General features: G+C 51.8%; 1 protein-coding gene across 18 annotated transcripts in view; it reads left to right on the top strand.

Annotated features, from left to right (window-relative positions):
* RAPGEF1 (Rap guanine nucleotide exchange factor 1) overlaps positions 1-26342 on the top strand; it is a 137139-nt gene that overhangs the window by 42596 nt on the left and 68201 nt on the right. For 3 of the 18 annotated variants that reach the window (XM_070799462.1, XM_070799461.1, XM_070799455.1), the window contains exons 1-2: positions 8267-8387; positions 11301-11477. The exons of 7 other annotated variants lie outside the window; for them this stretch is intronic. In XM_070799462.1, coding sequence (XP_070655563.1) covers positions 11348-11477 — 130 coding nt within the window. In that variant the 5' untranslated portion in view covers positions 8267-8387; positions 11301-11347. Of the gene's footprint in view, positions 1-8246; positions 8388-11300; positions 11478-24240; positions 24263-26342 lie in introns of those variants that run through there. 8 more of the 18 variants (XM_070799467.1, XM_070799457.1, XM_070799463.1 and 5 more) reach the window with 8 other exon arrangements.

Below are 26342 nucleotides of genomic sequence, written 5' to 3'. Positions count from 1 at the left end.
GCTGAGGTGAGTACGGGGAGCCAGACGTCTCCTCAGATCCTGCTCTAATCAAGGCCTTCTCCTTGGCCTCTAGAAGGCCTCTTCTTGGCGTCCTCCAGCATTTGTGCTGGCGCTCTGCTATCACACAGCGCTGCACTTGTGGTCTGCAGGGACCTTGTACTCCCCACCAGATAGCTCCAGCTGGCTCTGCTCTGTTTCAGCTTTGCCCAGAGGACCTTCTGCCCTTGACGGCTCTTCCACAAGCAGCTGACCGTTGACCTGTGTCTTGTGACCTGCCTTGGAAGGATGAGCTGGGCCAGTTGGTTCTGGCTCAGGAATTTGAACCAGGACTCAGCGACAGTCTAATCACTGGTGGGCATTTGAGCTAAAGAGTCCTAAAGAATTGGAGGTAGGCAGCCATGATGTGCTCCTGCTTTATGAGTCGTGGCTCAGAGGAAGCATGCATACACTAGTGAATTGCAGAGCATGTGAGAAGTGCTGTGGGAGGCAGAGGAAGGGGACCAGGAGTCCCAGCTCCGAAGGGTCAGGTTGCAGAGGTAAAGCGGGCGGGCAGGGTGGCCTTGTTGGGACGGTGAGGTTTGCATCAGGACTTGGAGAAAGGGGGTTGGCTCAGCGTGTACCTGGGGGACAGACATTCCAGGAGGCGGAATAGTAGGTAGGTGTGTTCACGGAGGTGTGAGAGGCTGGGATGACTGGCCAGAGAGGGAAGATCCTCTTGGGCTTTGAGGACCATTGTGAGGACTTTGACTATCATCCCGAGGGCAACGGCAGGTGTTGCAGAGTTCTGAGCTGAGCAGTGAAACCATCTGGCTTCAGTTTTCCTAGGCTTCCCCAATGGCTCATCAGGTAAAGAATCCACCCACAACGCAGGACACACAGATGTGGGTTCAATCACTGGGTTGGGAAGATCCCCTGGAGGAGGAAATGGCAACCCATTCTAGTGTTCTTGCCTGAAAAATCCCATGGACAGAGGAGCCTGGCAGGCTCCAGCCCATGGGGTCACAGAAGAGTGGGACATTACTGAGCGCACACACACAGGATCACTCCATTGTGCGTGTAGGGGAATAGAGAAGCCCTGCTAGAAGCTGGAGCAGGGTCTGGAGAGCTGCCACACAACGATGGAGGGCAGGTGGGTCTGAGGGATTTCAAAGATTGGGACTAACAGGGTTTCCTGACTGCTTGGATAAGAGTTGTAAGAGAAGATGGGGAGTCAAGAGGGACTTCACAGTTTCTGGCCTGAACCCCTAACTTTGAGAATGGAGCTGCTGTGGGGGGGAGGGGGGTGGTCAGGAGTTTAAGCAGAAGTGCCTTTTAGATCTCCAAATGGAGGTACTGAGAGGAGAGTTAAGTATGCAAGTCTCAAAAGGAGAGAGGGCTGGATTAGAGGTATGAACTTGGAGTTTTGACATAAAGATGGCATCTAGAGCCGCCGAGCGAGCTCCCTAAGGGAGTGAATCTCGATGGGACATGGAACCAGGGCGGAGGCAGAGGTGAAGGACGCTGGTCCTCAGGGCCGCCTTCTTGGTTCTCACCCTTCCTGACAGTTGGGTGAGCTTGGCTTGGATTCCCAGGAGACCCCTTACTCGTATTTACCTTGCGTGCTAAGTTGCTTCAGTCGCTTCCGACTCTGTGCGACCCTATAGACTGCAGCTTGCCAGGCTCCTGTTCATGGGGATTCTCCAGGCAAGAATACTGGAGTGGGTTGCTGCACCCTTCTCCAGGGGCTCTTCCTGACCCAGGGATGGAACCCTTGTCTCTTACATCTCAGCTGCATTGGCAGGTGGGTTCTTTACCACTAGCACCACCTGGGAAGCTTTTACTTACCTTAAACCTTTCTTTTTATTTGAACGTGTTTCATGTGCTTTGTGTCCCTTGCTACCAAAAGAGTCAGGGCTGAAGGCGGTGTCAGCCCCCTTTACAGGAAGGAAACAGACCCAGAAGTTAAACTTACTCCAGGTTTTACCCAGTAGCCTAACTGGGATTGGTGTCTACATCCCTCTGGCTCCAATGTGTGCAAAGTGTGTGGGATCCCCTTGTCATTCCTGGGCTACTGCTGATGGCTACTGTGCTGTGGGCATTGATTGGTGTGATTTGAATGATTTAAATTGTCTGTTGCAAATCAGGAGGTAGGGTGAATCCCGCCCCCCTACCCCAGGCTGAGACTGAAATTGGCTTGAGTTTTAAATCTCAGGAGTCCCAATGCAGTGAAAGCAATTGAAGCATTGAGTGGATAGTTTGTTGATTAATTTCTCTTTTCACTTTCTATCAGGTGTTTGAGCACCTGCTATGTGAGATGCTGTGAGGCACAAATGTTTCCCAGCCTGAATTCTGATTTGACAGAATTCAAATGGCAGGCTGACAAATGCTATGAAGGAGCAGAGCTGAGGTCTGGAGGGTTAAGTCAGAGTTAGCCAGCTGCAACAAGCAGGGCCTGTGGGTGGGGGTGAGTGGGGACATGACCCTGTAGATGAGGAAGCACCATGAAAAGGCCCCGAGGCCATGGTCCGGGGTTGGCGAGGGGCCACTCACATGTACCTCTCCAGCCAAAGCCTTGGGTTGAAGAGCATTGACAGGCGAAAAGACATCGTCGTGTCAAGTGGTGTGTGTGTGTCTGTCTGTGAAAGAGATAGCGAGAGATTGGATTTGTGCTTGAAGATGACCCTGACTTTGGTGCAAGAATGTACTGGAATGGGCAGGAATGGACTCGGAGGCTGAGTCAGTTGTCCCCGCAGGCGGTGGCTGCTGGACGAGGGCGGTGGCAGCAGGACAGAGCCCCTGGCTACTCGGAAAGGGAGATACGCAGGCCTTGACGGTGGCAGGCGTGGGGATGGCAGGGTGGAAGCAGCCGGAAGACGGCCAGGTTCTGGGCTCGTGTCCACGAGTGGCCGCCGCTCGCTGAGATGAGCACGGGGGCAAACCCGCTGTTGCTTACTCGGTTTACATACAAACAGTGAACTGTGGTTCTTTCAGGGCTTTCTCTATTTGTATTACCACAGGAGTCAAAACCACTGACTGCAGGTGTTTGCAAACTCAGACTGATTGACTCAGTTCTCCCCAAAGGTCTTGACTTATGGGATTTGGGAGCTTTTAAAGGGACTGACTTGGAGAGACAGTGTTCCAAGTCCATTTTGAAGGGCCTGCCTTTTGCCTGGCATGGCGTTGCCAGCACTGTCTCCTCAAGGTAGCTCTGTCCCGGGATGTAACCGCACATGTCCTGACCTTCAGAGGGGAGAAGAGACCTGGCTGTGGGTCATTCTTACTTCTTTTCATGGGCAGTTGGGCTCCTAGTGAGAGTGTTTTCCATTCGGAGGTCCCAGGAAGCCTCCCTCCATGAGGGCCTCGCGTGATTCTTGGGGAACTGCTGTGTCGAGTGTGCTCATGTGGGTAGCCGACGCTGGTACAGGCAGCTGAAAGGGTATTGCGGGCCAGTGGCTAAGACTCTGCACTCCCAGTGCAGGGGGCCCCGCTTCAGTACCTGGTCAGGGAACTAGAATCGAACCGGGGTCCCCTGCATTGCAGGCAGATTCTTTACCAGCTGAGCTACTAGGGAAACCCCTAGATCCCACATGCCACAACTAAAACCTGGCATTGCCAGATAAATATTAAAAGAAAGCACCAACCTGGGGGTTGGGCAGGCTCTAAGTTCTAAATAGGAAGGTGGTTGTACAAATGGCTAAAATGCGTCTTTTTTTTTTTTTTTTTTTTTTACTTTTTGTTTTATACTGGAGTGTAGCCAATTAAAGTCCCTCTATGTGTCGTCTTTCCTGCCAGTTAAAAAAAAGCCAGAACTTCCCTGGCAGTCCATGGTTAAGACACCATGCTTCCACTACAGGAGGTGCGGGTTCCACCTCTGGTTGGGGAATTCAGATGCTGTATGCCACACAACACAGGCAAAAAAATTGTAAAAAGAAAGAAAAGAAACATCTAAGTATCACTTTACTCACAATGTTTCAAAACATGAATTCTAAAGGGAACATAGTTGAGAACAGTCTTTTGGTGGTTGGGGGTGGGGAAGAGGTGAATAGAATTCCCTCTGCAAGACATTCAGTTGGCCACTCAAAAATAATTGGTTATTAATTGATCGTTCTCAAATTTTCCAGTATTTTTAAGAAGCCAGAGGCTAGCAGTTTGTTTTAACATAACTGATACGATTGGCGATTTTATTATCTTGGTACAATTTTGAACCTCAGCAGTCGAAATGTTTTCATTTTATGTCTTCCTTTTCACCCCCATTCATACCCCATTCATAATTAGACTAAATAATTCTAGTACAACTGTGTCATTACGTTCAAGGGCCGTGAATGAGAAGTATCTGGGGCTGAGGAGGCATATCGTGGGCTCTGACGTTTTACTTCATTCAGCGAATGTTACTGAGAACTTCGAGTGTGTCCAGCACTGAGCAGAGCCCTGGGAGCAAAGGCCCCTCTTGCTGCCTAGAGGAGGAGAGGGGAGGTCAACTTACCCTGCAGTGCAGAGGAGCTCTAACTCAGTCACCTGTTCTGGAGGTCTAGGGAGGTCAGAAAACAACTGCTCTACCAGCGGGAGCCGAGCTATTGTGTGTCGATAGTCCGGGTGGTGGCTTGCCTTTGATTTCAGGGCCCACGTGATGGTTCTGTGTGCTGGTGCTGTTATGCAGGGGGGTTGCATCTTCTACAGACAGAGGAGTTGCATTTGAACAAAAGAACAGAAAACAGCAATCGTGCATAACCAAGGTACCCTGGAGAATCCCTGTAGGAGGCCAGCAAAGCGAGCTGAACTTTCAGCGTGGATACAGACTGCTGTCTCTTTAGACCAGAGGTGTGCAAACCAGCACTCTGGGGTCCGGTCCTCGTGGCTGCCTGTTTGTGTGAACAGTTTCGTGGGCACGGCCACGTCCGTTCTTTTTCACGTCATCTGTGCGGCTTTCCCGTGAAGATGGCAGAGTCTAGTAGTGTAACAGACCTTATGCCCCACAAAGTGGGAAATACTTAACTCTTTTGCCCTTTAAAGAAAGTTTGCTGACCCCTGCTTTAGAGCAAATGGAGAGGTTCATTTTGTGTTTGGGTACCATGTGGTAAAAAGAACATTGTCATCCTTAAATACCAGAATCCCGCTGGTGAGGTGAGGCATTCACACCACAGAAGGCGTGAAGGAGCTTTGGAGACCGTCGTTTGACCTCTCGTGTCTTACTTGTACCTGGGGTCTTACGCTCTTGACAGAGATGGAGAGTGGTTTGCTTAAAGTATTTATCCTCTCTTTTTCCCTTCCTCCCTCCCCTTTTCTGTTTTTCAAGTGCACGTAATTGAATTCATCTGAGCTTAATGGAGCCCCTCATTCGCTCTTTGTGCTTCAGCGGTGGTGGGCCGATTAGAGAACAGGTCGACTTGATGTGCAGACAATGCATTGCTACTACCTGAAAAGCTGAAATGATGTCATCTTTTTCAAAGCTCTTTATCTGTTTGTTCATTTTTGGTGTGCTGGGTCTCCGTTGCTGTGTGGGCTTCTGTCTAGCTGCAGAGAGCAGGAGCTCCCCTCTCGTGGTGTGCCGGCATCTCATTGCCATGGCATCTCCTGGTGCAGAGCGCGGGCTCTAGGGCTCACGGGCCTCAGCAGTCACGGCACACAAGCTCAGCGGCCGCGTCTCCCAGGATCGAACCTGTGTCTCCTGCCTTGGCAGGTGGATTCTTTACCACTGAGCCCCCAGGGAAGCCCTAAAATGATGTCATCTTGATTTCAGTGGAGAACAGTGCTAAGCACGCGTCATCGTCTTGACCTGGTTAAGTGTCTTGAACCCAGAACACCACCCTGCCTTTCCATACCGTGTTCACATTGTAGCTGGTGACGCTTTAAGAAACCATTGCCCAGGTGTTAAACCAGTGTTGTTAACATAAATGTTTTGAATTATAAATTTAATTTGATTTTATAATTGTATAGGGGCTATAAGCATGTGGCAGACAGACCCTCAGGTGGCCCTCATGATTGTCTCCTGGTGTTCACACGTTTTGTCTAATCCTTTAAGTGTGAATGGCCCTGCGACTCACTTCTAACCCTAACCCTAACCCACTTCTAACTGAGAGAACGTAGCAGAGGTGGTGGGGTGTCCCTCTGTTACAGGAGACTGTCTTTCTAAGACAGACTAGAGACATCTTCCCTTGCGAGCTTTGGAGAAGTCAGAGGTCGTGTGTGTCAAGGAGCTGAGGGTGGCCTCCAGCCTGCACTCAGCCGGAAGCTGCGGCCCTTAGTCCGTGGCTGCCCGGAAACGACTTCTGCCCGCTGCCTGAGGGAGACCAGACACAGACCCTTCCCTGGTCAGACCTCCAGATGAGACATCAGCCCTGCCTGCACCTCAACTGCAGCCTTGGCAGAGGGCCCATCTGAGCTGTGCCTGGACCCTGACCAACAGAAACTGCACACTAATATATGTGCATGCTTTTGGTTACTCAGCAACAGAAAACTATTACACTACAAAACATAGGTGTTTACACCACTTTTTATTGGTTCATACTTAGCATTATAAAAATCCAGGCAAATCCTGGGAGTCTGCAGTGGGTTGTTTCCTTCTCAGAAGTTGTCCTTAGTTTGGTCACTTGACAGAATTGGAAATCGTGACTTAGATAACGGTGTTGTATCTGTGTTACATTGTACGAAGCCGGTCCCTGCACTGCAGTGATGTGGAATATATCCCTGTTCTCAGGAGCTACTCACTGAAGTATTTAAGGGACCCACTGATGCATGACACTCAGATGGTTCAGAAAGATTTGCATATATGTCAAGTAAATAGATGTGTTTGTGTAGTATTTCCCCCTGCTTGCTTGCTTGCTTTTTTTAAGGTTTGTTTATGGCTGTGCTAAGTCTTCGCCACCCTGCAGGCTTGCTTTAGTTACGGTGAGCACAGCTGCTCTCCACTGTGGAGCGGTGGCTTCTCTTGTTGCAGAGCACGGGCTCGAGGGCCCAGTAGTCGCAGCTCCCGGGCTCCAGAGCGCTGGCTCAGTAGTTGCGGTGCAAGGGGGTCAGTTGCCACGTGGCACATTGGATCTTCCTGGCTCAGGGATCAAACTGGTATCCCCTGCATTGGCAGGCAGATGCTTAACCACTGAGTCACCAGGGGAGCCCCTCTCCCCTGTTTTTTAAATATAAAATCAGAGAAGCTCTAGAAGGCCTTCCCTCTTAGGGTACAGCATTTTACCGTTTGTTTTTGCTTTTGCATTTCCTGTGTGTAATACCTCCTGAGGCAAAATAGACGCTAAAAATGTCGCTCTGTGTTTGCCATTGTTTTGCCCAAGCCAAAGAGGCCAGAAGTTGTCGGACCTGTAGGGATGTGGTCACTTGTGTAAGAGAGTTTAATTCTCTCATACATAAATACATATTCTTTCCTTTATAAGAGTAACCCTTTGCAGGGGGTGCTACTGCTTGTCTCCCTTTTGTTAGCAGGGATGTTAAACTAACGTCCAGGTTTTCAGATCTACTTAGTGGTGGAGCCAGGCTTGACTGCAGCCTTGTCCCTGCCTGGTTACCGCCAGACTTCAGCCCGAGGGCTCCTCCTGCTGCTCTGCTCCTCAGGTGGTCCCGGAAAGCCGCCCGATCTCTTGGGGCTGATCACCCGACCCAGCAGTAGCTCACCTCCTGAGGGCACATCTGAGCTCAGCCCCTTGAGCTTTGTCTCCAGTTCCCTTCTTGCCTCACCCAGCAAATCCAAAAGTGGTCCTGAAGTCATTTCTCTGGTCTAACAAGGTATTTCTGGCAGGACCCCGATAAGAGACATCCTGCTCAGGATGTTGCTGTGGTCATGGTGGAAGGGATGGACACTTCGCACGGGCTGACCTCATGCATGTCCTCTCTGCAGTCCGCCTCAGCTTCCAGGGCGCCATGACCCATCCATCCTTTGCTGCCTGCATGCCCCCTTCTTGTCCAGGGCTGAGGTTTGGGCCCGACTTCTCCCTTGAGCCTCAGTGGGGTTCCCACTCCCCACACTTGGGCCGCGTTCGTGTCCACTCCTTTCTATCAGTGCCGTTCCCCCATCTGGAGGACCCCCGACGTCTGGACCTGTCTTATGCCTGCTGCCCTCTTTACCCTGCTCCTGCCCTTCCAGACCTGTCCACTTCACCTACCAAAAACGAGGGACAATGATAAAGCCAAACCTCCAGCCCCCCTGTGTCATCTTGGCTGCCTGCCTAAATGTGGGGCGCTTTGAAGAGAGCTTCTCGGAGGAGGAAGTGGGTGGCCGGTTCTCCTCCCGCAGCCTCCTTGGGGGCTGGCCTGCAGGTGCACCATCTGATTGGGTCTCTTTTCACCCCAAGTCCCAGCTCGCCCCGGGAGTGCTGAGAGTCCTGGGGCAGGCCTTAGTCATCAGGACTGGGACCGCGCTGAGGGTAGGCCTCGGACTGCCATCTCATTTCTGCCAAAAATAGGTGAGGAAATTTCCTATTTCCATTAAGTTTTTTAAGGTTATTTCTATATTAAGCTGGAGCTCTTGGAAGCAACACACCAGGCTGTGTTAGTAGCTTACATTCCTCAGAAGTGTCTTCACCAATAGAAAGTTATTGGGTTATTGATTTTTTAATAGATAGCAGATATTAAGTGGTTGTTTGAAGAGCATTGTAGATCTTGTAAATCCAAGATTGAGGACTCAATTCACGGTGTTCCTTTACATCCCCTTTAAAATTCTTTCTAGAATGTTGTACCAGGAAAAGAACCTCTCGTCTGTTGAGTTGGTTCATTTTCTCTGGATGGTCCAAAGTTAACCCAGCTTTTTTGCCTTTTTACTTTTGCTGCTAGGAGATTTAAGAACCAGATGATCTTGGCCCAGTCACAGAAAATACTGTGCTCCAAGCTTTTGAGTGTGTTCTCTTTTAAACTGTCTTATTAGTTACGTGCCTAGTGTTGCCTAAATAAATACCTGCCTGGGAAGAGTTGCTTTGTTCCTACTTCTGAGTAGAAGCAGCTGTGGGTGTTAATTATTAGGTACAGGTTTTAACTAATGGAGAGGAGAGCTTGTTGACCCGTGGCACACCCTGCGTGAGATCTCTGATTTCTGCTTCTGCTCTGGGGTCAAATCCTGTGATGTGATTTTGATTGAGGAGCCCTCCTGGAGCGTGTCTGTGGGCTTGGTGCAGCCAGTGTTGAAGATGAGCTCTGCAGCATCTGGGAGAAGGCGATTGCACCCCACTCCAGTGCTCTTGCCTGGAGAATCCCATGGATGGAGGAGCCTGATAGGCTGCTGTCCATGGGGTTGTTAGGAGTCAGACAGGACTGAGCGACTTCACTTTCACTTTTCACTTTCATGCATTGGAGAAGGAAATGGCAACCCACTCCGATGATCTTGCCTGGAGAATCCCAGGGGCGGGGAGCCTGGTGGGCTGCCGTCTATGGGGTCGCACAGAGTCGGACACGACTGAAGCGACTTAGCAGCAGCAGCAGCATCTGGGCTGTTTGTCTGCCTTCTGACCAGGTTTCATTCCACCTCCCTGGTCCCTTGGACCAAGCGGGAAGGAAAAAAAACTCCTGGCATGTGCTTTTAGCAGGACCCTTAGGTGTAAGGTGGGGGCTTCCCTTGTGGCTCAGCTGGTAAAGAATCCGCCTGCAATGCGGGAGACCTGGGTTTGATCCCTTGGTTGGGAAGATCCCTGGAGAAGGGAACAGCTACCCACTCCAGTATCCTGGCCTCGAGAATTCCATGGATTGTATAGTCTATGGGGTCACAAAGAGTCGGACGCAACTGAGCAACTTTGACTAGGCATAAGGGAAGAAGCTTATTTTAGTTGTTTTTAATGTTATGGTAGTTGGGTTTCGTCTTTCCCCTTAGGGTAGAGCATTTTAGCTTTTGTTTTTGCTTTTTCATTTCCTGCGTATACCTCCTGAAGCAAAATGGACTGCTAAAAATGTCACCTGGTGTTTATTTGTGCCTAAAATAAAATAAAGACTTGTAAACACTGTGAGTCACTAAAGTAGTTTTAGGAGGGAAGAAATGTTATCACTGTTATTCTTTTCTATCCTTCAAGAAATTTTCCAGTGGATTTCCCGTGCTTATTTTGTAATTGGGCATTACATAATCCAGTTCTTTCATCAGTAGCCATACAATAATATTTTATTTGCTGGCACCTTGCATCTCGGCTTGTATGCACACTTTAGTTTTTAAAGTGTAGTAAGTTTTGGAGGAAGATTGTGGTTAAAGAAGAAAGTTGCTGGAAAATAGGGTTGTGCTGCTGATCCAGCAAAGTACCTGGAAGAAGGCCTGTGCATGTCCACCGTGCACGTCGTAGAGCCTGCTCACCTGCTTGCCTGCCCCAGGGCACACCTGGTCTTGTTCCCCAGGCGGCCCCTAGCACACAGTAGATGCTCTGTGAGTGTTTCTTTGGATCCATAAAGTCTGTAGCATGGCAGGTGGGAAAAGAATAAAGAAGAGTGGTCTTATAAACCAATGAAGAAAGAAGGGGAATCAGCTGGCCTATGGTTCTCAGACTTGGTGTGCATCAGGATCCCGTGGAAGGCAGCTAAAGCACATTGCTGGGCCCACCCCCAGAGCCCCCATACATGGGGCCTAGGAGATCCTGGGTGGGGCTGCTGCACCTGGTGGGTCAGGGCCCGCTTTTGAGAACCATCATCTAGGCGGATTGCCCTTGTTTTCCAGATGAGACAAGAGATTTGAAGAAGCTGCACCTTACCTCACTGACAAAACTAATGAGTGTTAGAACTGACATTAAAAGCCAAACCTTTCCTCCCACTTTCTGACTTCCAGGAAAGAGAAATGTACCCTGATGTCTCTAAATCGGCAGACTGCTCTGGTGACCACATTCCCCAGTTTCTTTCTTAGGAAGAAAGACAACTCTGGGCAGAACCAGAGGCCGAGAGATGTTGTTCCAGATATTTGTTAGTTACTCTTGCAAAAGTGCCTGTGGCCAGTGCCTGTTTGTGACGGTATCTGCTGCCCATCAAAGGGGTGGTTTGTCTGGGAGCTGAGGAGAGGCCTCGCGTCGTTGCCGGGTGTGTCCTTGATGTCTCTTGAGTGTCTGAGAGAGGTTAGCACAGCCCTGGTGCCTGGTCAGCTGTGGATGGGACCCTGCCTCCCAGGAGAGTTGGCCACCCACACAGGTGATTTCCACACTGTGTGGTTGGTACTGAACTGGGAATAGTGGGGCACTTCTTATGTAATTTATTAAATTACAAAAATTTGAATTATTTTAAGAATAATTTTGTAAATTTTAAATTATAATTTAAAGTTGATTTACAGTGTTGTGTTGATTTCTGCTGAACTGATGCAGTTATACATGTATCTTTTTCTGTACCTCCTTTTTCATATTCTTTGCTCTTATGGTTTATCACAGGATGTTGAGTGTCGTTCTCTGTGCTGTGCAGGAGGACCTTGTTGTGTATGCATCCTATATATGGTAGTCTGCATCTGGTGATTTCAAGCTCTCAATCCGTCCCTCCCCCACACCTCCTCCTTGGCAGCCACAAGTCCTTCTCTTCTCTATGCCTGGGAATCTGTTTCTGCTTCATAGGTAAGTTCATTGGTGTCATATTTTAGATTCCACAGACATGTGGACAAGTACGGTATTTGTCTTTCTGTTTCTGGACTCAGTGTGATAATCTCTAGAACCATCTTTGTGGCTGCAAATGGCATTATTTTACTCTTTTTATGGCCGAGTGATGTTCTGTTGTGTGTGCACCGCATCTTCCTTGTCCGTTCACCGGTCGATGGGCATTTAGGTAGTTTCCGGGCCTTGGCTGTTGTGATTGAGTCATGTACAGGATTTAATAGGTTATTAAATATTGCTGCTGTGAACATAGGAGTGCATGTATCGTCTCAAATAGTTTTGTTCAGATGTATGTCCAGGAGTGGGATTCCTGGATCATACAACAACTCTCTTTTTCAGTGTTTTTGAGGACCCTCCAGACTATTTTCCACAGTGGCTGTGCCGACTTACATTCCCATCAACAGTGTGGGAAGGCTCCCTTTTCTGGTGGAGCATTCTGGATGGAAACTCGGAGCTCCGGGGCTTTCTGACACACAGCCCTTCTCTGCCTTCTCTGGCTGGGATAGGTAAGGATGTCTGACAGGCAGCCAGGCTTGGAGCAAGAAGCTATTCAGTTTGGGCAGAAAGAGGTTATGGAAGGTGTTTCCCGTGCACACTGTTTCACTTTCCATCACCCTGCCTCCTCCTTCCTAGTAGCTTTCCACTCAGAAAGACTCAGTCACTGATAATGCTTAAGGAGGACACTTTGGTGTCGTGGTTGAGTCAGCTGGCCGCAAAGTGAGCAGAGTCTGAGTTCAGGCCACTTCCCCAGTCGCTGAGTGACTTTGGGCCTAGTTAGTTTCTCTGAGCCTTAGTTTCTTCATCTTTAAAGTGGTTTTCACATTACTTTCTGGCATAGTGAGCACTCAGTAAACTCTGGACTATTTTAAGCGAATGTGGTGTGAAACAGGTTGGGTTAACAGCTGCCTTCAGTTCCTGTTTGCTCCCACTTCCTGTGGTCTTGCGGCCTAAAGACAGGTCGGCCGTGCTGCAGACTTGGATTTTGCCTGGTGGCAATTTGTGTTAAGACAGGGTTGGGGGAATTCACTTTGTCTAGACAGCAAGACCACCAGTCCCTTGGTAATGAATCTCTTCATGGAAAGGAAGGTAGCCTCAGGGTGGCTGGTGTCTCAACCTGTTGGGGACCGTGTTTAGCTTCTGTAGCAAGTGAAGAAAGCCCGCGCTAAGCCCTCTGCTGCATTACCTGCTGGGAAACGCATTTCCCAGCAGCCTTGGGGGCTTCAGGCTCCCTGATCCGGCAGGACCCACCTCTCCTTATTGACCTTTTGTCAAGTCTCCTGATTCACCTTGACCCTGCCGACCCTGGCCTTCTAAACATGCCCTGCCCTCTCCCAGGAGCACTGCTCCCCAGAAAGAAAAGGAAAATCTGGCCAACTGCAGTGAATCTTTCAGGCTTCAGTGTAAACCGGAGGCCTTGCGGGATTGAACGTGGTTGTGAGTGTTGTTCGGTCATTAAGTTGTGTCCGACGCTTTGCCACCCCATGGACTGCAGCACGCCCCTCTCCACTGTCCTCCACTACCTCCCGGAGTTTGCTGGAGTTCGTGTCCATTGAGTGTGGCTGCCCACCGTTAAAGCGGGCTTTGATGCGCACCTTTCCATGACGCCCTCTGCTTCCCTGTCTCCCACCCTCGTCCCCTGCACCTCCCACTGGCGGTCCCCCCACAGAAACCACTCGCACCTGAACCCTGCCTCAGTCCACCTCTGGGAGACCCAGGCTGAGGTCCCATCATTCATCGCCCTATGCTGAGTGGCTCGGGGCTTGGGCCTGGCTTTTATAGAACTTGTCACCCTTGTATCGATGTCTCAGACTTCCCGTCCCTGTCACCCTTCGGCACTGGTACCCTGTCTGTCTGACACCGCTGCACCCCAGGCCTCGAGGAGTCAGGGGTTTGAGAAGCTCTCTGTGCCGTGTTCCCCTCGCACGGTCGTCGTCTCCACGGGGCTCCTCTCCCTCTGAAGAGGAGCGAGGGGGTGGGCCGGGGATCTGCTGGCAGCCAGCCCAGGCTGGACCTCACTTCAAGGGCACTCTCTTTGGCTTGTGGCCTTAAGGTAGGAGCAGGAGGGGCCGTGTCGGGGGTTGTTGACCCTCACCAGACGGCTGCCGTCAGTTTGCACCTCCCTAAGCTCCGGCCACCCCCGAGCCAGCAGAGCCGCGTTAGTGCCATGGGCCCCACGTGGCTCGGGCCCTAGAAGGGGGACATGACGCAGGAGAGAAGTGTTTCCTGACCCGTGTGTGGAGCTCCAGAGTCTTCGTCCCTGGGCAGAGGCCCAGAGGGTGGCCTCTCAGGTTGTGGGGAGCTGGCCCAGGGCCAGCTGTACTGCACAGAGGTGTGAGCTGAGCTCTACGAGGCGGGCTTCTCTAAGTAGGAGATCAGTTTTAAAGCTGAACAGTGCGCCGTGAGATTGGATGCAAGAGGCTGCCTGGTTCAGCATTCCAGAACTGGCCTCTGCGTGGTTGGTTTTGGCTCACCGCCTCAGAAATGAATGTTGGAGATAACGTGGGAGCCCCGTACTGCTTGGCCTTCAGCTGAGCTTCAGGACACACAGTTCCATGCTAGTATTTTTGTTTTGATGAGAAATTTAAAAACACTATTCTCAGCCTCTACCACAAAGAATACAAAAATACTGTTATTGCAAAGAAACTAAATCTATTTTGATCCCTTCTCTGTGGTGGTGTTTCAGTTTGTAAAGAAAGTTGGAACCAAAAACATTTGAAAAGGTGGCCTTAAAAATGTGCCAAACTTTCTGCAGCGTGTAGACCCACTTACAGATTCAGTCCACTGATTTTTGCACAGTTTGCAAACATATCCACGAGTTTTTTGGAAGCTGTGTATTTGTACTACAGTGTTTAGTTCTGAGGACATTGTGGCTGGCAGACACAAGTTGCAGAACAAAAGCTGTCTTTTAGGAGATTTAAGTCACGATGGGTAAATGATGGACCCGCACGTCCTGCAAGAAATGAAGTGACATGTGTTCCTTCTCAGTCACTTGGTGGCTCTCAGGAGCTTCGGTTGAACACCACCAGACTTTCTTTCGTCCCCTTCACTCCGCGGCGCGGGTTTTTGGAGACACAGAGCCTGGGTGACGGGAGCACCCCGCTCGCTGTCACATTGGGAGGATCTGCATTTGGGGAGGCTGGTCCTGGGCAGTCCCTTTCCTTGCTTTCCGGGAAATAGGAGGTTTCCCATCTTAAATGCACCTTTCGTCTTCGAATGTGCCGGCACTTTAAAGAGACTAAAGATTCTTCACTTTCCATGAAAGAAACAATGCATTCACGGGCTGGGGGCAGTGTAGAGTGAGGACCTGACCTCCGGCCTCGAGGGCCAAGCAGCGTGGGGGCCTGTCACCCGCAGCCCTAACTGTCACTCAGACACCTCGGCCTGTCTCCTTTCAGCTTGCTTCTGGCTGCAAGTGCAGATGTGTATAGGTGTCTCGTTTATACCTTTTTAGACCAGTGCCCTGTCTTCGGCCCACCTCTCTACCCTCTTGAGAATCACTGTCAGAACAGTTTACTTGAGGGCAGAGAGACATCACCAAAGTAGATGCCTCCTGTAAGGAAGCACGGCATTATTAACAGAAGGAAGAGCAATGATGTATCACTTTGGTCCACCAGTTCTGGGTGGAATACGGTATCCCAAGAACTCTGCATGTGGTTGGTCCCGTTTTATTCATTGTCTTACTCCTGCTCTGACTCGCCGTGTAGCCAAGGAGACCTGGCTCAGCCCGAGTTTCTTGCCTGGGGGAGCTGGTTGGGATTCATCAGCTGAGACTGGTGGTTGGGCCCCGCCCCCAGGCCTTGAGTTTATCAGTCTTTCTCCCTATCCGGAGGGGCTTGTCCTGAGGCATGTTCTGAGATGAGACCCTCCCCTTCTGTCAGAGTCAAGGGTCCACCTGCCTGTGTCACTTCCTGTGTGCACTTGGCCCTGCTAGGCTTGCTGTTCACCCCTCCCGTTCTTTGGCCCACTATTTGGAGTTTCTTAACAGCTTCACTGTTTTCCCCCAGACCTTCATCCTCAAACACCGTGCTTCTCAAACTTGATCATGCTGCAGAGTTGCCTGGAGGACTGGCTGAGCCCTAGTCCCTGGGTCTCTTCCCTAGAGAGCCTGCCCACAAGGTCAGGGCTGGGTGCAGAGCCCGCCTTCTGAGCAGTTCCAGGTCAGGGCGGTGCCACTGTCTGCCCCACTGTCCCCACCTCAATTCTTTGCTCTCACGGAAGACTGAGAATCACCTCAAGGGATTGAAAAGTGAGAAAGACTTGAACACGTTCAGGTTTTGTAATATACTCTGTGTACTTGATCACAAAGTAAAACGTTTCTTACCATGCTAGGTGGTCAGAAAAGCCTGCGCACTCCTGACCCCTCTGCCTCAGAAGCGACGCACCTGTTGGCACTGCCCCTGTGCCCGATTCTTAGTTCCAGACCTAGGTCGGGGAGCTCAGCCACGGTCCAGGCCACTTCTGGTCAAGACTAGCTTTGTGGTCCTGATGGCCCATACAGGACCCTGAGCTGTGGCTCCTCTTTGTCCTAGTTAGAGCGTTTTCCCCCCCATGCTCCCCAGGGAGTGGGGTCTTCAGCATCTCAAGTTGGTCGTAACTGAAATAAGTCTCAAGAAGCGTTTAGCCTTACTGTCAGCAGTGGCCTCAGATGGTTTGTATCACATTTTATGCGTTCATCCAGGAAATTGGTTTTGGGACCTCCCAATGGGTTGTGACCTGAGTAATCGTCAGCAGGAGGGATCGGCCACGTGTCTGCCCTCCCACCCCATGTGGCCAGGGCGTACTCAGTTCATCTCTCACCCAGATCAGCCCTCATCCCTTTGCACTTTTCACAGCTGAAGTCTGCGTGTCTTCTAGGCTTACAGCTCTAGGGCTTCCTTCTAAGAGTTTTGTGGGTCTCTTAGGAAGTAAACCCCTTGTTTCTTCAGCAGTTGTCTTGCTCTGCTGTGTGTGGGAGCCCTGGGTGTATGGCTTTACTTCCTTGTTCGCTTGTAAACTACTCAAGGGCAGGGCCTCCATTCCTGTTAAACCACAGACCTGCTGTGGGACCAAATGCCCAGCATCTGGCTGTGGGAGGAGCGCGCTGTGCGCAGGGCCAGGGCCTGGACTCTGTGTTCAGCCTGTTTTCGGCAGAAAAGTGAGTGTTACCTGCGAACAGCTGACTTTGAGACCACAGGTCTCTGCCTTCTCCCCATACGGCCTGTGTGTGCTCTTCCCCCCAGGCTGCCAGGATAGAGGCCTGCAGACAACTGGCAGGAAGCCGCCTCCTATGCAAAGATTTGGTCCTTTATAAAAAGAGCTTCAATTCTAGGAGACTTCAAGGATACGGCTGCTGAGGGAGAACAGGGGAAAGTGAGATTCCTTCTCAAAAAATGCACACTGTCTCCTGCCCTGAGGATTCTAGAATGAGACAACTGGATTTTTCCTAAAGGCACTCACTAGGGTGGAGTAGGTTTGGTAGAGTTCTGAGTAAGAGAGAGAATTTGGAAAGAGAGGAATGTCATTTGGCTGCGTCCAAGATCCAGGGAAGGGGCCAGCGCCACTGAAGAGCTGTCTTTAAAAGTACATATTGTGAGGCCATCTGTTATTTATCACAGACCGTAAAGGTATAACTTCTGTGAGAACTGGGAAGCCTTCTTGATTTCAGAAAATCCCCTTGTAGCGCTTTCTAGCCAAATGTTGGCAACTCCAGCAATCATGGAAATACGAGTTCTTCAGTAGCTGTTGGTTAAAAACTTCCACCCGTAATCCCACCTCCCAAGAGGAAAGAGTCAGTGTGTATGACCTGGGCTAAGAGACCATGCCCAAGACCTCCTCACCGAGGGCATCTTACTCAAGAGCTGGCATGGCCAGGAGCCCTTTGATGCAATGCTCCGAGTGAGCTGCCTGGGTCCTGGTCTCTTCCAGAGGGTGTGAATCACTTTTACAAGCAGAACTGGCTGGCCTGAAAGCCTTTTCTTCTGCTCTTGTGGTGACTTGCTTCCCTGGTGATCAAAGCTGTGAACACATCTAATAAACAGCATATTTGCTAGTCTCTGGCTTAAAAAAAGAGGAAGAGGAGCCCACGCTGAGACGTGCCATCTGAGTCGGAAGCCGGGCTGGGGGCAGGGTGGGGAGGGTGTGGTGGAGAGTGGTGCGCATCGGCGAGCACGGGGCCCTGTTCCCGTGGGCACCGGCTTGTTCCCCGTGGGGCACACGCGCCCTCCTGCCTCTGAACCTAGGCTCTGCTTCATCCGGGCTGTACTGAGGGTTCTTTCTCTCTGAGTTTGGGGGCTGTGAAGCTGCACTAGGATCGCATCTAGTCTGTCCCTTGTTCCTCAGCCTCCATCTCCCACCCTGGAGGGTCCTCCATGGAGCGCCTCAGTCGTGCGCACACTCCGGCTGCGGGAAATGGTCCCAGCGGCTGCAGCTGCCACCCTCCCTGGTGTCTGCAGTCCCTGTGCATGGGCACCCGTACATTGGACCAGACACGGATTGGGCTGGATTTCAGGCTCTGAGCTGATGAAATTCTGGCTTTGACTAGACCAGCCTGACTTCAGATTATCAAGGCCACTCGGAGCCTCCCGTGGGCCATTAGACCATCTGCAGCTGTGGTGGCTCACAAGCAGAGGGTGGGGGCATGTCCCAAGCACGGGAACTGTCTTCCATTCTAGGCTTCTTTGCGTTTTTACCTGCTCTGCTGAAGTTGTCCCCTGAGGAAGAGAAACGACTGGAAGCAGTTAATACTTTTCCAGCTGCTGCTGAGGAGGGGCCCTGGACCACCTTTTTTCGGGAGGCCTGGGCCCTAGGCTGGCGGGAGAGCAGTTCCCAGGCCTCGGCAGCCTCTGTCAGGACTGGGATCCTTGCTGGCGCCCACGCTTCCCATCCCTCACTTGGCAGCGGGTGGGGAGCGGGGCCTCTGAGGCGGGGCAGCCGGGACCACCTTGGTCCCCACCCCCAGAGGCTGGGGTTGATCCCAGCTTGATTCGGAACGTGTGGAGCAGAGTAGGGTCTGGCTTTTTTCCCTATGTGTATATGAACGCACATGATCGACCTTCTTGTGGGAACAGAGCCCTGGACACAGCCTGGGGGACGGGAGCAGGGGGCGGTCTGTCACGAGGTGCTCGTCCCAGTGCCCCTTTGGTTCCAGAGAAAAGGCACTGCTGCCAGGGGTGAGGGTGACGACCTTCTCCTCCGCTCCACGCCTGGGCAGCCGGAAGTGCGCCTTCGGAGACATGGGCATGTTCAGGTCCCTCGGCGTCCCTCACAGGTCTCTGAGGCCTCTTCCAAACCAGCCCCCTGTTTGCTGCCTCTGATGTCTTCCGTCGGTTCCCATGTGAAATGTCCGAAGCCTGTAGGTGCACCCCTTTCTCCTGCCCTGAGGAGCCCGCTGGGTTGTTACGCAGGGGCCCCGGGTGCCAAGGCACTCCTGCTGGCACCAAGAGCTGCCCTCCTCCTGAGCGGGCTCTGAGCGGCCCGAAGGGCCCTGCCTGTACCGGGCATGTCTCCATCCCAGGGCTGCTCGCTGACCATACTGAGGACTCTTCTGGCTCCCCTCACAAGTCTGGGGGCTCTCTGGAGGGGACGAGGGGGTCCTGCTCCTCAGCGTGTAAATGTGTGTGGAACAAGTGGGTGAGCGGCTGAAGGAGGAGGCCTGTGGGCCCGCCCCACGCCCTCTGATGCACCCTGTCTCTCTGCGGTGATGGGGACGGAAGGCGGTGGTCCAGGGGACCCTGTCCCTTTGCTTTATTCCATATTTGCCAGCAAGCGATTCCTGTAGCGTCCCAAACCGCGGGCGCTTGTGACTCCCAGCTCCTTCTCTTGTTGTCTGTGAAGTAAAAAACAAAAAAGGAACATGTGCTCACTGACAAATGAAAATGTGTTTCCTTTGGAAGCCCAGAGGGTGGCCTGACACGTCGTGCGTTCCTGGGGGGTCCCTGAGCAGGGCCTGGAGCAGCTGGTGGCGGGAGCCGCTGGCCGCCTGTGGGTGCTCCCATCCCCCCACTGCTGACCCCTGTTCAGGCGGCCAGGCGGGCCTCACAGAGCCGCACGTAGGCTCTGCGACCCTTGAGGAGCGTTGTTGAATTCTGAACTGGCACCAGTCCTAACATGCAAGTTCCTCTGAGGGACAGAGGCTGCTCCAAACAGCTCCACCTGAGGACAAGGTGAGGGTGGACCGTGTCCCGGTGCAGCCGGAACCCCGATGGTGATGGGCCGCCTGCTCTCAGCCGGGCGTGCTGACATGCTTGCTCTGCCTCTCCCTTCTGTCTTCTCTAGAAGCAACACACTCGAGAGAAATGACTCATTTATGTCTCTGGAATTCTCTGAAGTCTGTGGCTTTGAGAATCTCAGAGTCAATCCCAAAGAAATCCTTCCTTGGTACTTGGCGACCCTGGGGACAGGCTGACCTTGAGTGGTTCTCCAGTCGCCTTATCTGTGGTGTGTGTGTGCATGTTGTGGGGGTAGGGGGCAGGGGGTCAGGCCCCTGGGACCTGGTCTCTGCGTCTGCCAAATGGTGCTGAGAACCTATCCCTCCCTGAGTTAATGTGATGATCACCCAGCTTCCAGTAGGGTGTTTAAATGCACTAGCTGCTGATGTTGGGCTCCGGGGACGGAAGCAGCTATAAATCCCAGAGGGTCCCTTTTCATCTCGTGGGATATCGTCCGTTATTTGACCATTTTTTAATAATTGGAGTAGGTATGGGGGAAACTGTTCAGTGCCCTTTCTGACAGATTGCTGGCAGGAGGCCCGCCACCCACCCCACAATGTCCTCTCCAGGCTGTGTTCACATGCACAAGTTTACCTGGTGGAGGCTGTGGTTTCTGTTTAAATCCTGAAGGACACTTAGTTACTGAATTCACCTCTTTCCCCACCCCACCCCCAAGTTGCTGGAAGTTGAGCCTCAGACAAATAAAACTAACAGCTCAGACGATGTCACCAAGAGTCCAGCTCCTCTTCTCATCTCTGCTGTACTTTTTTTCTTTGAATACAGCTTTTTAAAATTAAAGTAAAACACACATGTAGAAAAATACTCAGTCATAAGAGCCCTGGCTCAGTGAGTTATCTCCTCCATTTAAAAATTCTGCTGTGTTAAAACAGACTTCCCTGGTGGGCCAGTGGTTAAGACTTCACACTTCCACCACAGGGGGAATCAGTTTGATCCCTGGTTGGGGTAGTTCCACATGCCACAGCAGTATGAGCATTAATTAATTTTGTAAAATCTGCTGTGTTGAAGAAATAGTAATTGCCCATTCAGAGTGGTGGCATTTATCTCAGAACATTTGGGTAACAGCAGATGACATTTATCTGATGTTTACTAGGTGTCAGTACTGTGCTAAGGAACCTTACATGGAGTACTTATCACATCCATGACAGCCTTGAGAGGTGAGACAAGGACCGTTATTCTCATTTCACAGATGAGAACAGTGAGGCCCCAATGGGCAGCTTACTCACAGCTGCAAGCATTGAGGGGGTTTCACTTATGTCGGAGCTGCGGGTGGGGTGGGAGTAAGTTCACAGGGCTGCCCTCGGCCGGGGGTGGTCCGTGTCACTCGTTTTGCCCACGTTTCAAAGCAGAGGACATGATGTCACTGCCACCACAGGTGTCTGTCCTTGCTCCCTGCTGCCTGCATTGCTGGGAAGCTGCGATTGTCAGAAAAGTCTTCTGTTGAAAGTCTCCCTCCTCTGCCCTGGTCCTCTCACCTTGCACAGCGAGTTTCCGCAGGCTCTCTGGCCCTGTGCCAGGTGGGGGCTTCACTGAGATCCTGCAGTCCTTCCATGGGGGCAGAGGGCCTCAGAGTCTAGAACACCCAGCCTGGGGGTGAGAGGGCCCCCCGCGGTTAGTCCTTCAGCAAGTGCACCTCAGGGCACGTTCCAGAAGCCCTTGAATCCAGCCTGCCCAAGGTGCCTCCTGTCAGGAGGCCAGTGGATCAGCCCTCCTCGCAGGGACGGGGAGGGCCAGCCATTCCCAGGGCCTCGAGCTGCAGAGGGTGCTGGAAAAGTGTCTGGTCCAGCAAGAGACCACGTTCTGAAGACTCAGTATGAAAGAAAGAGAAGAGTAGAATGTCTCGCCTGATAATTTTTATTTAGTTGTATATTGAAATTATAACATTGTGGATAATTTAATTTGAAACCACATGTGGCCTTGTGTTTCTGTTGGAGAGTCTGTTGTCCTCTGGAGACCTCGAGGGGGAGAGCGAAACGTCTGGTTTTTCTCTCATCTTTTCCCTGGAAGTAGCTTGAACAGGATTCTCTCAACCCGGGTGACCCAAGCCGAACCAGCACAGCAGAGAAAGTTCTTGGTTGTCTCTGACTCAGCTGACACGAGTCAGTTGTGTCTGACTCGTGTGTCGGTGTTCCTCAGACAATTACCTTACAAATCGGTGTAAACCATCCCATCGACATCACTAATCAGACCCTGCTGTCTGGTGCCGGTTGAATGCTGTAGTTGTTAGCTGTTGCAGTCAGTCGTTGATTCTTGTGTCTTTGTGCTCACTAACGATCGTTTATTCACTTTCACTGTGTGCCAGTCTTGGGGCTAAGTGCCAGGTTCCAAAGTGAGGAAGACTTAGCCTTCAGCCTCAGGGAAGCGAGTGCCTGGTGCCTGTCCTGCCTCGTCCCTGCAGCCGTGGAGGGAGGGGGAGCCCCGTGCTCTCCACCCCCCAGTGTGGAGTGTTTGCACCTTTTTCTTTGTATCCATCCTGGTGTGTATGTCGTAGCCTTGCTATATGGTTTTAATTTATTGTTTCCTGATAACCAGTGGGACTGAGCACCTTATCATCTGTTTGTTGGCCATTTGGATTTCATCTCTTGTGAAGTGTCTGTTCATTTCCAAATCTGTTTTTAATCCTGACAGTTACACAAGTAAAGCAAAACCAGTAGCTCTGTCGGATCTGCAGTGAAGCCTGCAGGGGTGGGTCCCCAGGCCCGATCTCCTGCCTGCACCCCTGGTCTCGCTCCTCGGCGTAGCCCCCACAGGCCTGCACCCAGCTCAGGGCAGCTGGGCAGTATCTTGGCAGGTGTCCAGTGCTTATGCCCTTTGGCCTGGCAGTGCCTTTTCTAGGAGCCAGTTTCAGGCAGGGGCTCAGCGGGCTCAGCGGGAGGGTGTTTATTCCTGTGCTGTTTTTGGAAGAGCAGGAGTTGGGAACCTTTGGTCAGGAGACCGTTTGACCGTGTTGTGGTTTGCCTTCCATTAGGACATTATTCACGCATTAACTGTGCTCACGTGGAAGAATGGCCACAGCATATCACCCAGCTAAAAAAGCCAGTCACAAAAATACTTCAGCTCTGTATGACAGAGACGGGGAGTTATGAGGGATTTTCACCTTCTGTGTTATATGTTTTTGCAGTGCTCAGATTTTTATAATGAGGTTGTTTCAGTTTTGTCGCTGATAAAAGGAAAAAGGAGATGCTTGCTATTTCCATTAGTACCCCCAGCAACATCACAGCTATCCGTTGACTTCCTACACCAGAGGGTAATATGAACAGATTCTCGTGCCATAAGAGCCTGTGGTGTTGCGGCACTCCAGAAATTGTTTTCCCTGTGTTTGAATGTGAATAATCCTATGTTACGTAAGAAAGAGGATCTTTTACTATGAAATTGTTGGAAAAAATAAAACATCAGGTTACTTTGCGCTCTGCCAGGCTAGGATTATTTTTAGCCTTTGCCATACTGCGTGTTGGCAGAGCATTGGCGGTGTTATCACATAACAGCAGCGGGTGCTGTGGACTCAGTGTCTGCTGTGTATCAGGTCCTCTGCTAAATGCTTGACATGCAGGATCACATTTAACCCTCACAGCAACCCAGGCAGGTGGGTCCTGAGGTTATGCTGGCTCTACAGGCGAGCAGCCCGCAGTGCAGAGAGGCCGAGCGCGAGTTAAAGCACCAGCTGCCTGACTCCAGAGCCCCCGTCCTGCCGGCCGTGCCCATGACCCACTCACTCTCACGTGTGTCTTTGCCTGTGCAGTCACAGTCTGTACGATTCTAGATAAGCAGGCAGACCTCTTAAAAATGTGAAATCCTCATGTTTAAAATGGTTCTTGCTAGTATCCGTGTGTACTTCTCCCCTCTGGTTGTCCTTTCGGCCCGTCTGGGAGCCGGGGTGTGGGTGCTGGGAGCGCACACACGCCACCCGGGCTTGTGTGTGGGCCCAGCTCTGCGCCCTGCGCCCTGCGCCATCATGCGGGGGGGAGCCGCCACCGTGTCTCTCAGGGTTGGCTGTATGCTCTTGGAGCCGCCTCAAAGTGTCATCCACGCTGACCCTGACTTTGTGGTCCTGGGTGGACCTCGCATGGTGCAGGTTAGACCTTGTGTGGTCCTCTGTGGTTGCTATGTAGACTCCCCCATCCAAGGCGGACTTAAGCCCTGACAGGGACGCTGCTAAGTTGGGATCCCAGCTGCTGCTACAGATGACGTCTGAAAGGCCACTGGGCAAGTGCATTTGTCAGCAGCAAGGAGAGACGGCCGTTCAGCATGGCCGAGGGGCACATTGAAAGTTCAAGGATGATACAGTGACGCCTGGCAGACTGCTTGGAAGAAGCTGGTTTGGCTCTGGTGTGCTTTTGGTTTGGGTTGAGATGTGATTCCAGGAACAGGCTGCGTGCCTCTCCTTCAGCCTCCCTCTGGATGGAGAAGGGTGTCTGTCTTGCAGCCCACCTACAGCTTGTGGCAGCCCCTCAGGGCAGTGCTGCTCTTGGTCATATCACGCCGTCTCTGCGGAAATTGACTGTGAGGTCATGTAAGCGTTCTTCTTCTGGAAGAAATGACTCGCAGGTTGGTCATTGGGGGTTCTTGACCCTCCTTGGTGCAAATGCCATACCGAGCAGTGGTTGGGCTTCCCCAGTGGCTCAGCAGTCAAGAATCCGCCTGCAATGCAAGGGAGGCAGGTTTGATCCCTGGGTCAGGAAGATCCCCTGGAGGAGGGAATGGCACCTCCCTCCAGTGTTCTTGTGGGAAAATCCCATGGAGAGGAGCCTGGCGGGCTACAGTCCACAGGGTCGCAAGAGTCGGACACGACTAAGCCACGCGTACACGAGCAGTGGTTGAGGGTTTGTTTTCTTAAGTTCTGTCCGTGACCTTTGAGGTCGTTCCCAGCAAATCTGATAGACCACAGTGAGACACACCAGCTGTGGCGCCTCCACGTGCAGGAGGCTTTTGTTTCTTTGGTTAGGTGTGGCCCTGTCACAAGGTGTGCAGGTCTGGCAAGCCCAGGTCCTGGTGGGTGTGGCGCTGCGGGGGCCGCAGAGAGGCCCAGACCCTCCGGGGCTCACTTGGCAGCAGCCCTCGGATGAGATGTGGTGTGTACTCTAGTCCAGGGGCTCTTGTCACAGAGGCTCTCGAGTGTGTTCCAGGAGGCATGTACAAGAAAGGTCAGAGCAGTGCTGTTTATAGAAGCAAACACGCCAAAAATGACCCAGCGTTGACTGACAGAAGAGTGGGTGAACAAAAGCAGCATGACAGAAGGCGTGGGACTGCACAGGACTGAAAACAGAAGCGCTTCTGCACACGTCACCTGGGCAAATGTCAGACCTACCATTGAGTGAAAAAGCAAGAGCAGAGGAGTATTGACAGTATAGTATCCCTTAAGTTAGCTTCACAAACCTACTCATTAAACTCTACTTACAGATCTAAACTAGCATAAAAAGTAAGGCGTGATGAGCACAAAATTCAGAATCAGCTACCCGCCGTTGGGCAGGAAGACACCATCACGACGGGGCGTGTGGAGGGGGTGGTGGGGTTGCCAGTGTTCTGCTTCTTGAGCCCCGCTGTCCAGTGGGACAGCCGCCAGCCTCTCTTACTGTTTCTCTGCATTCCAATAGAAACTCAGGTTCTTGGTCGCACGAGGCACATTCCAAGCGCTTGGCAACCTCGAGCGGCCGTCACGTTGGACAGTGTGGACAGGGAACGTGTCCATCATTGCCGGAAGTTCCATGTGGTGGGTGAGGCCACTGGATGCATGGATTTCATTCCTTCTCTGTAAGTTGTATAGACTCGTGTATGAAATCTTTCAAAATTTTGTTTTAATTTCAGTGCTAGAAAATCTCTTAGCACACACATTTACCAAACCTGATGTGTAACTTCCCAAGTGAGAAGTTGAAGAGTGGTCGGTGAAGTTACCTGAAGCTCTGCAGTCGTGTGACCATCTCTTTGGCACTGCCCCCCACCGAGATGAGTGACACACACGAGGGAGTGAGCAGGGGTCCGGAAGTGTGTGGCAGGTGTGCATGTGTCGCACACGTCTGTGTGTGGCGTGTTGGTAGGATCACCCTAACATAGCTGCCACCCCTGTGTCCACCCACTCTGCCGTCACTGGTCGTCATGGTGCTTTATCTGCTCTCAGGTGCATAGTTGGAGTGCCCTTCCAAACCTCCTGAAACCTGTGCGAAAGGCTTTGTTGCTAAGCTGTTGTTTCAAGGCAGAGACGACAAGCAGCCTCCAAGTCGAAGCCTGTCCTCATTTGTGCTGCCCTTGATTTCCAAACTTGAGGAGGTTGGTTGTCATGACAAAGAACCTGCTCTTTCCGCTTGATTTATCGCATCTTGTGCTAGAGGTGGCTGTCTGTGGCTGTTAAGTACTCCAAGGAGGGAAATTTATTGGTAGATACGCACTTTCTTTATGTACTGATGTGGACTCCCAGCTGCCCCGGGACAGCCAGAGCCTGTTGCCGTGTACTTCCTGGGTGGCTCTGGCTGCTCTCTGGCAAAGGTGTCCTTACCTGGCCGCTCGGTCATAATCGGGGGTTGAGGGGGGCCTCCACACCCTGTTTGCCTACCCTGGTTCTGCCCTGGTCCTGATGGCAGAGAGTGAAACTGGCCATCCCTCAGCCCCATGCCTACCCGTGTGTAATAGCTAT

Source organism: Bos indicus, chromosome 11 (assembly GCF_029378745.1).
Source record: "Bos indicus isolate NIAB-ARS_2022 breed Sahiwal x Tharparkar chromosome 11, NIAB-ARS_B.indTharparkar_mat_pri_1.0, whole genome shotgun sequence".
NCBI lineage: Eukaryota > Metazoa > Chordata > Mammalia > Artiodactyla > Bovidae > Bos > Bos indicus.
Note: the sequence above shows the minus strand (reverse complement) of the source record. Positions and strands in the feature narration are given on the sequence as shown.